At 42.7% G+C, this 10587-nt stretch overlaps 1 protein-coding gene across 1 annotated transcript in view; it reads right to left on the reverse strand.

The window, feature by feature from the left end:
* fras1 (Fraser extracellular matrix complex subunit 1) overlaps positions 1 to 10587 on the reverse strand; it is a gene marked incomplete at its 5' end in the record, with an annotated part of 79968 nt that overhangs the window by 46470 nt on the left and 22911 nt on the right. The window contains 6 exon segments of the mRNA XM_024260302.2: positions 1564 to 1704; positions 2039 to 2163; positions 3075 to 3254; positions 6660 to 6779; positions 7642 to 7830; positions 8385 to 8648. Coding sequence (XP_024116070.1) covers positions 1564 to 1704; positions 2039 to 2163; positions 3075 to 3254; positions 6660 to 6779; positions 7642 to 7830; positions 8385 to 8648 — 1019 coding nt within the window.

Genomic DNA, 10587 nt, shown 5'->3' on the forward strand with positions numbered 1-10587 from the left:
GAGCTCGCAAAAGTGGATTAGTCTTAATACACGCTCATATTTCAATGCATTGCTATGAGACTTTAATAGGTTGATCCCAGGCTTAAGCTTTAACAGGTATAATAACATTGAATATGAACATATAAGGAATGTGGGCGTGGTTAGCAAACAACCTCCGTTGCTGAGGAAATCCAAAATTTACTTTTGCCAATTGTCATAACACTAACATCAATCTGTTCAGTGACCTCAGGCGAACAAAACATACAATGGTTGCTATGGAGATAAAACCAACAGAAAAGCCGCCATTTTGAAAAAAGTGCCTTTTTAAGCAATTTCTCACTCACATCCCAGGTTAAAGGTTTAACAAGTGTTATAACTTAAAATATGATAATATATGGAATTTGGACGTGGGTAGCAAATAACCTCCGTTGCTAAGGAGATCCAAAAATGTACTTTGGCCGATTCTTGTGAAACTAACGTCAATCTGTTCGGTGACCTCAGGCGAACAAAACATAAAATGGTTGCTATGGAGATAACACTAACAGAAAAGGCGCCATTTTGAAAAAAAGGACCCTCTCGTATCTTGATTGATTGATAACCAATTTATCACTTATATCACAGACCAGCTATACATTAAGGGGAGGGGGGTTAGTGGTGCATAGTGGCTGCTTAGCAGGTGAGTTCGAGTCAAAGGTCAGTGTCAAGGCCGGCGATGGTGCGTAGGGGCGGGCAGGGAGTGTGCGCTTTTGTGTATGAGCGGGCTGCGAGGGAGAGGGAGGCGAGGGTGAGGGCGGGTAGCGGTGAGGATGAGGGCGGGTAGCAACTGCGGGCCATCCAACACCGCTTGCGGCTTTAATTTTAGTAGTTTCTGGGATTGTTCCCAGAAACTACTAAAGGGAAGTTACAGAAAGGAAAGTTCTTCGTTGGTATCCATGTTAAAAAGTCCAACTTTACACCAGAAACATGATCTATGCACATTCTGCAGATTGGTAACATTTACTGCTTTGTTTATAATTGATGACAACTCTCTGACCAGTACCTCCTTTAATCAGCCAACTTAGTTTTATTAAAGGTCAAATTTGGGCATTTTAGAGGTGTGGATTTTGTTTGACAGATATACAAATCTAAAGAAGAGACACACTTGGCAATTACCCGAATATTGTTTTTGGAATGCTTTGTTGGGCAAATAAAGGGCTGATTTCTGCCAGCAGGCAAGGCCAGGGAGTCCTGTGGTTGCAGTTAGCATCAAGCATGTTCAGGACTCTCACATCAATGCTGTACAAACAAGAGAAGGGGATTTCATCTTTCACACATCTTTGAGTTTCCATCTCAATGAGCTGCAACAAACTGCAGCCTGAATTAAAAGTGGGGTTTCTGATTGAACTTAAAACACAGTCGAGGGGGAAGTCAAGGCTTAAGATTCCAGAATTCTGTGTGAACATGTTCAATGTACAATGTGTGAGATTGCAAACATGGCCCAACACCAGCCTGGACATCTGCATGAAGCTGATCCGTGGGTTTCAGGAAGTGCAGAATGAGAGAAAGTGAATAAAAGACGACTAGCTGTGAGCAGTTGTGTCCTACCTCTGTGTCCACATCCGTGGCTTTCAGCTCAAACTCTGTGAAAGTCTTCCTCACACCCTCCTGCACCCTCATACCCGGGACCTGAAGCAGAGGCAGGGAGTCGTCCACCGGCTTGATGGTGATGTAGAAGGTCTGAGCCACCTGAAGACAGACAAAAATCTGTTTCAACCTTCCTAACTGAAAGCTCGTTGTCGTGTGTGCGTTTGTGTGTGTGGTGCTGTGTCTCTTGTTCTAGTTGTCTGTCCCATACTTTGGTGTTATTATGCACTTTCCATTCATCCTCGGTCCAATATTCAACTGCTTCGTTTATAAAAGAATGCTCATATAATATACAGAACACAATCTGTTAGCAAATACCTCATCAGACACAGACCTCATCAAATGCCGCTGCTGCCACACCTGCCAGCAGGTAAATAATTCCCAGCATGCTCTCCGACCCTCACTTTCAAAAGTGACTGTATCTTTTCTCGCTCACCTCATTTGTCCCATCAGACACCGAGAAGGAGAACTGGTCTGCATGCTTCTCCTCTTCACTGGTGTGCACGTACTGGATGCTGCGTGATGCCAGATCCGCCTGAGTGAATGAGCTGATCCTGGAGCCTGAAGAGGAAAGATACAAAGATATAAAGGTGAGCTTTTGCTTATTCCTTCCTCCACAGATTCCTGTTGTCAGAAACATGCTGGTTCAGATTGAAATCAGATTTTAGCTGAATACTCTACAGCTGGGGTCACCAACCTGGTGCCCGGCCAAGGACCACACAAGTAGACCGCAGGTCTCTTCTAAAAATAGCACAACTCACTTGTGAGCTGCGTCTAAAATTCAGTTTTATTCTGTGGCTTTACAACTGTTGTTTTACTACTTCACGCACAATCCCCTGTGCCCCTCTAGTACAGGGTCGTGTCAGGAAGGGCATCCAGCGTAAAACTCTGCCAAGTCACTGATGCAAAACAGTGGGTGCTGTTTCACTGTGAGATAAGCTGAAAGAACACAATATGATCTCATGTACACATGTACACAAGATTCATTTGAGAAGTATTCTACTTAGATGAAGTGCAATTTTCAGGATGTTAAGAAAATAACATCCAAAATAACTTGCAGAGAAAGTTTAGGTTTGTGAGGCCCTTTAAGATCAACGTGATCGATCGTTACTATTCCCACGCCACTCATCAACGCTGGGCTCTGTGCCGGCAGACGCTCATGTGTTTACACCCGCCTTTGTCTTTCATGAGGCTCTAAACCTGTTTGTCTGTCTGGGGAGGTGTGAAGGCACAAGACAAGTTATTAAGCAAAATCACTAAACAAACAAACAAAACTCTTATTAGATTCTACAAAAGAATACCCTTTTAAGATTTTTATAATCCTGTTTGCTCCAGATTCATACAAAGAGCTCAGACTCTTTTCACTTTTTTCTAATGAATTACAATTTGGATAATGAGAAAATGACATTTAAACCTTGAAATCTCTGAAGAAAGCTCTGACAGCTTCAGTGGAGTCATGAGCTGCATCCTACCTGGACTGGCTGCATGTTCCAGGTGACCCAGACTGGTCTGCTTGGTGATGCGGTAGATGAGCTCGCTGGGCTCGCTGTCCTGGTCACTGGCTGACAGCTGCATGGTGGTTAGTTTCTTCATGGAATTCTCGTCCAGCACCAGGCCTTTGTTGGCCACCACAGAGGGGGGGAGGCGATCCTCTGCATGACAAAGAAAGAAGACAACTTCCTGCTAGAGCAATTAACTAGCAAAAGGGTTTTGACAAAACAGAAAAAAGAGAGATACAATGATTTAGAAAAAGACTATGTAACAAATGCAAGACAAACTAGTGGAATGCATGAAAGGATGAGCAAAAGGAAACCTGTCTGTGAGATCTGCAGACACGAGTTATTGAGGATTCCTGTGAGGAACGTTCAGTGTGGGAATATAAACAGCTTTAGGCAGAAGAGCAGCACAGCTGGTAAAATAACTGCTGCTTTTTCTGCTCACAGGTTGACTCATCAGTGGATGGTGTCACTGAAGTCTGACAGCAACACTGCTGACCCCTGCTCCCTCACAACACTTCCCTTTCGTTGTGTTGTTCAGGTGAGGGGCGGGGTCAACCACCTCTTTGTTTGTATTCTCCTCTGCCCCCATGCTAGCAGCTGGGTGACATTATGCTCAATTTCCAGTCCTTTTACCAGTTCCTGGTATGAATGTCACAGGATGTCCTTGACATAGAATTCCCTCTAAAGCCAAAACTATAGTACAAGTACTTATTAAAACAAAACAAAAAATGAATTTATGATTCTTAAATAGTTAACATAACTATTGTGTTGTCACTGAACAAAAAGATCTTTACTTAATAGAAACAGTTATTATTGTTGATTATTTTTGCATTCTATTAATGTCACTCTGTTAATCGTCTGAACAGAAGCAGAGGAAACAAAAACAAACTTGGAGCTGTGCGTCATGACCAGCCGGCTTATATCCTTGCTTTCATATCATGCAGCAGTAGAAAAGAGTCCAGATTAATATTCCACCACCGCCATGCCCCGTGATGTTTCTGGTAATGTGCTTTGGAATCAGAAATCCTTTTATTGTCATTGTTGTCTCTGATAATGAGTTTAGTTCTGCTAAGATACCAAGAGCTGGAGATGTCCTCCAGGCTGGACGGGGGGCCCGAGTCCAGCACCCTCTGCAAAGCTTTCCTGTCTGCGGCCGAGCATCCTGCGTACCACGCTGTGATCCATGCGTCGGAATGCTCTCTATGGTGGCTCTGTAGACGGTCACCAGCAGCTCCAGGTTGTTCCTCCTGAGTATTCTCAGGAACTGGAGATGCTGCTGGGCCTCCCTCACTGCCACTGTCATGTTGTCTGTTCAGGAAAGGTCCTCAGTGATCTGCAGTCCCAGGTAACCAATAGAGTGGACCCTGTCCACTCTGTCCCCATTTATGTACAATGGGGGGGGGGTCCCACTCTGCTTTTTCTGAAGTCCAGACTGATATCTTTTGTTTTGTGGTGTTCAGATGGAGGTTGTTCCCCGAACACTATAGTTCTAGTCTGCCTACCTCCTCTTTGTAGTCAGATTTATCATTCCTTTAATTCTATCCTTTAATTGTTAAAATAATAAGAATCATGCAGAATTTGCATCTAAAGCACACATTGGTATGTCTGTTTTTGTTAGTTTACCACTTCTCATAGCATGTGAGGATGATGACAGTGATGCACTGCCTAACCTGCCTATTTCCAGGCTTAATGCCAACATTAAAGTATTCTGCCATCATTTATCCAGAGTTAACATACATCCATTCATTTTCTGAACCTGCTTTATCCCTTGCGTGGTCAAGAGGCTGCTGGGGTCTAACCAGGCTACTGTTGGGTGAAAAGCATGGAACAGCCTGGACAGGTCGCCAGTCCATCACACATCCATTCACATTCACACCTAGGAAGACTTTAGAGTGATCAATTCCCCCATGAAGCATGTTTTTGGACTATGGGAGGAAGCTGGAGTCATTGGAGGAAACCCTCACATGCAGGGGGGAGAACATGCAAACTCCACGCAGAAAGGTCCCACATGGGATTTGAACCGCGGCCTACCTGCGAGAGGGCTAACCACTGCACCATTGTGCTCCATGCAGAGTTAAGATCAGTTTTTTTCTGCCTTTTCAAAACACACCTCAATGACCTACCTGAGGGATCTGCAGCCTCAGACCTTTACTGTGTTTATGTGAAGATGAAGATGCTGTGAAAACGTCGTATGGAGCTTCTTTCAGAGCAGGAAATAGAAGCTGCATTTGTTTGGCAGCTTCCAGATGGGCATGCAGCAACACCTGCTGCTTCCCAGACCACTGCACTGAGCACACGAAGGTCACCACTGCTGGGAGGATGTGGTGGTTGAGCCTCAAACCACCACATAGGTGTTAGTATTTACTTGTTTTTCTTTAAAACATTTACTTTAACTTTGTTTACTTAAAATAAGTTAATAATGGGTGCACACATTTGATTTATTTTAAGTGAAAAGGAAGTGTATGTACTTCTGTTGTTTTTGAGTTTCACATCAGGTGATCCACATCCACCATGATCAGCAGAGGAGGTTGGGACATTCCACTGGCAGTACTGCAGGGATTCCCAACACTCCTACTGGACTTTATTTTGTTTCTTCAAAGTAAAATATTTAGTTTATTCTTCGAAGACTATTTTGATTACTAAAATGTGTTTAGTTTGTAGTTTGTCTGTTTTTGCACTCTTAGATTCATCTGTTAGAATTCCCCCTCCCTCATGTGTCCATTATGGTTTGTCCCTGTCTACATAAGCTTCCCCATTGTGACAGTGCGGTTGGGTCTGGTCAGGCCTGTTCAGTCTAGTCTTCTTTGTTTAATTTAGTTATATCTTTTCAGTTGGGCCCAAGTTATTTGTGTATTTAGAAATACTGTGCTGGTTTTACCAACTTTTACAGAAAAAAAGAACACAAAAAAAATAAGAAAAAAGTAAACATCTTGCAAGAAAAACCTCCCTTTGTCCACTGGCTCATGGTGAACCTTCACAGAGGGAATTCATCAAGCATGTTTGATTAGCTGCACATAACTAAAACTTGGTCTTCTCACAGCTACAAGAGTTCATTAGTTCATACATTTGATGCCCTTTTGGATCACGTTTATGTGGTTTTAGGAAAGGGACATGACCAATGATGTGATCTGGAGAAGTGAAGCATCAGCACCAACATAAACATATTTGAGCTCTCCTTATTATGACTAAACAGGACAAACTTAATTTATCACATCCCTGTAAAAAGATGACATTTGAACTGATACATGTAACTTCCCACAACTTCCTTTTGGTAAATCTAAAACAATCATGGTTATGACAGAATAACTTTTACCTCAAACTATAAAAGAATGTGTCATTAAAGTTTTTAACATTCTTTACCCCTTTTTAATCTACTTTAGACTGACAAACACAAAAAAATGTGAGAATGACTGATTTGCAAAAATTTGATGGATAACCAGCGGTGACTTCCATCAAAAGAGGCAGCTAAATCCAAATCTGCAAATCTACAGGTGGCCGAACAGATTATACAAAAACATCCTCTTCTTTAGAACACTGGGGGGTGTGAGGAAGACCTACCAAGAACGCTGATGAAGAAGGACTGATCGATCAGTTTGTTGCCCTCAGGATCGACCAGGTTAAACAGAAAGGACAGGCTGCCCCCCCCCTCTCCTTTCTTGTGATGGTACTGCAGCAGCCCTGCAATGGGAAGAGGTCCAAATTAGCTTTTTAATTGAACTTTGTGAGCCTCAGCAGACAAATGGAACACCATCACACTGCAGCTCCACCCATCCAAGCACCAGAAACCCACAGTGAGAGCATCTGCCGAGGCTGAGGAGACATTCGAATGATCGTCTTTATGGCCAGTAACAGGACAATTCTTTTTCTTCAGAAAACACCACAGGCTGCTTAGAACTTGGCCTGCCTTCAGAGAGTAGAATCAGAATTCCTTCTAAAGCAGGGTGTCCATAGCCAGGCCTGGACGGCCTCCTGCTGGTTTTCTAGAAGACCCTCCCTCATCTCTGCTGATTACCTGGATCAGGTGTGTTTGGTCAATAAGGAGCTTCAAAGGCTGGTTGGTTAGAAAACCTGTTCTGGATTTAGACACCCCCGTTCTAACATCTCAATAGATGTAAAAAAACAAACTGTTGGAAAGTTTGAATCCTCGATAGAAATGTACGACAGAAAACATGAAACTTTAAACTTTTAGCAGTGGTCAGGAGCAGACCAGCAGTGGAGGAGCTGCCCAGGTAAGAGAAGGATGGAAAGGAAGATGAGAACAAATATAACAGAAAGTTCACACCAAGAATAAAAACTGAAATGTCTAAAAGAATTTCCACCAAATCTGGATTGTAAGTAAGAAGAGAAGTGTTGGGTCAAGAGGGATGTTGCTTGTGTGTCTGACAGGAGCAGTAAAGCCTACAGAAGGATGGAAAACTGAAGAAACACCCGAGATATCCAGGAAATGATGAGGAACACTTCACTGTTTCAGACCCTTTCAAGACAAAAAAGGATGAGTTCATTGAACAAAGTGGAGGTAAACAAACAAACAAACCCAAACCTGTGTTGATGTCCTCCTGGGTGAAGCTCTGAATGGGACCTTTGACAGAAACTGCCTCCACTCGGCCGTTCCTGCTGAGCAGCAGTTTGCCAGCAGGCAGGTCTTTGGTCAGGATGTAACGCAGCTTCCTGCTGTCGGAGTCGATGTCTGAGCCCTTCAGGTTTTGTTCTGTGATTCCAGATGACGATCCTGAGAACACACCCTCAGTTCAGTCCTCTTACCACCATCTGCTTTAGAAGCCTTTAGTTACACAAAAATCAGTTTACAGAACTGGATGCTCAGCAGAAACCAGGGACCCAAGCCTCACATCCACAGCTTTAAAAATTCTTCTCCTCTTAAGAGATTGGTAAAAAGCGACTTGTCATTTGATATTGCTGAAAACGATGTTGACTCAGGAGGTTGCAGCCTGACCCACTGAGATAAAGCAGTGCAACAAAAACCATCTGACAGTTTACACAAGGACAGCTATGACACATTTGATATTTCTGTCTCTAACTTAGAAATGATATAAACTGAAACTCACTCTATTTATTCTTCGTTTTCCTTTAGTTTCCTATGATTTTAACTTGGAGATCTTGGTTAAACTATAGGATTGAAGGAAAAAGGCAAAATATGAGTTTCCTCCAAACTTTTCTTGTCCCACTTTATAAGGTCAAACCATTTTTATGAGCTCTGGCAGGAATGGACTTGTCTTTAAGCACTGAAGGCAGAGCCAGCAGAACTTCCTGTGCCGTCCGTCTCACCTGCTGGAAGCTGTAAGCCTCTGTTCACCGTCATCCGAGGCCCCTCGCTCCGTCTCGCATCCATAGTAAAGTGCAGGCGGCCTGTGCGGGTGTGGACGCCATTTGTGAGGGAGAAACCCATTTCATCGGAACCCCCGTTGACAGTGTCTGGTGTGTAAACCAGCAGCTGATCCAGGATGTCCTGGTAGGTGAAGGTGGAGCCCTGAGACAGCACACGGCCATTCTCCAGCGGCTGGGAGTAGAACTGCCGTCTGCGCACTTTCCCTGAGGAAACAAAAGACCACTGAACATCTAAGGTTGAGGTGGTGGTGGAGGTAGGGAGACTACTTTGAGTGGGTTCAGGCTGGCTCAGCTCAACACTAGCAGCATTTACATGGACTCAAGCAGTTGATGCCATTCAGAACACTGACCCAATCACTCATTCAGATCTAAATTCCCTCTGATGGAGATAGAAAGGTTATGCCGATTGCTGATGCGGTGTCCAGCTCAGGTAGGTGGGTGGTGGTGGTGGATACTCTGACATGGCTTAGACGGACAATCTTTATGTTTTTACAATACTTGGAAAATGTTATATTGACAAGAACAGGGAGGACATATACACAAAAATGACTTCAATCACATGTCCCTGGATGCCCCGCTATCAACAATGCATCAGTACGTGAACTGTCCCACTCGCTGCAACAGGATGGTTGATTTGGCCCAATGTTCATGATCTGGAATGTCTTGGTTTACATATCACTTTATCACCACAAATGTCTTTCACAATCATTGTAATTTATCATCCTCCCTCATCAGATGGTACGTTTTATGAACGTTTTGAAAACTTACTGACAGATTGTAATCCAAGTAAGGATACTGTAATCTATCGGGATTTTAACATAAACTTGGAGGACAAATCCGCTCGAAAAAATCTTAAAAGAGTGACTGACAAATTTGATTTTGTCCAAATGGTTAAAGGACCCACAAGAATCACCACCTCAAGCAGCTCTCAAATAGATCTAATTTTTACCAACCGTCCTGAACAAATTCTTAAGTCCTACAACATGATGGCCGGTCTTTCTGACCACAATCTGCTCCTCGTAGCCAGAAAGCTAACTAAGAAGAGATTTCATTTTTCTACCAATGAACATGAGTTTATGGGAATTCCAAATAATAGAAAGGAACATTTTAAAAATGCTGTTCAACAAATTGATTGGGATGAAATGCTAGAGAGAACTGAATGTGAAAAGGACTGTTAAATATTTTTTAACAACAATTGAGAAAACATTTAAAGATTTTACCTTTAAAACTTAAAATCAAACAAAAATAAAAATATGCTACCCTGGATGAACTCAGACATACTCAAGCTAATGAAAGAGAGGGACCTAGCACAGAAAAAGGCAATCAGAACTAAGTCTCAAATTTATAGAAATTTATTTACAACATTAAGAAATAAAGTGGTTCAAAAAATAAGAGCTGCTAAAGCGAATTTTTTCTTGAATATAATTGAGAACGCCAAAGGGGATAATTAAAAAATTTGGAGCCATCTAAAGAATCTTGAGGGGAAGGACACAAAATGGAAAAGAATTTAGAAATAAAAGTAAATCTATGCACCGAATGAAGACTGCCCTTTTTTCTTTAAAAAATTGTCTCATATCTTCTTCCTTCTTCTTTTCCTTTGGGCTTTTCCCTTCAGGGGTCGCCACAGTGAATCAGTTTCCTCCATCTAAGCCTGTCTTCAGCATCCTCCACTCTAACACCAGCCACCTTCATGTCTTCATTCACTGCATCCATAAACCTCCTCTTTGGTCTTCCTCTAGACCTCTTTCCTGCAGCTCTAGACTCAGCATCCTTCTACCAATATATTCACTGTCTCTCCTCTGAACATGTCCAAACCATCTCAGTCTGGCCTCTCTGACTTTATCTCCAAAACCTCTAACATGTGCTGTCCCTCTGATGTATTCATTCCTGATCCTATCCATCCTGGTCACTCCCAAAGAGAACCTCAGCATCTTCATCTCTGCTACCTCCAGCTCTGCTTCCTGTCTTTTCTTCAGTCCCACTGTTTCTAGTCCAAACAACAAAAACAAAAAATGGTCTCATATAATAGCAGATAATGTTGAAGGCTTCTTTGTTATGGGTGGTGATCTAAACTGGATAAACTGCCTATATCTTTAAAACCTCAGACAAGGATGTCTAAAAGCCTAATTTACATGATGAAAGA

The sequence above is a fragment of the Oryzias melastigma genome, linkage group LG16 (assembly GCF_002922805.2).
Source record: "Oryzias melastigma strain HK-1 linkage group LG16, ASM292280v2, whole genome shotgun sequence".
In the NCBI taxonomy this organism is placed as follows: domain Eukaryota; kingdom Metazoa; phylum Chordata; class Actinopteri; order Beloniformes; family Adrianichthyidae; genus Oryzias; species Oryzias melastigma.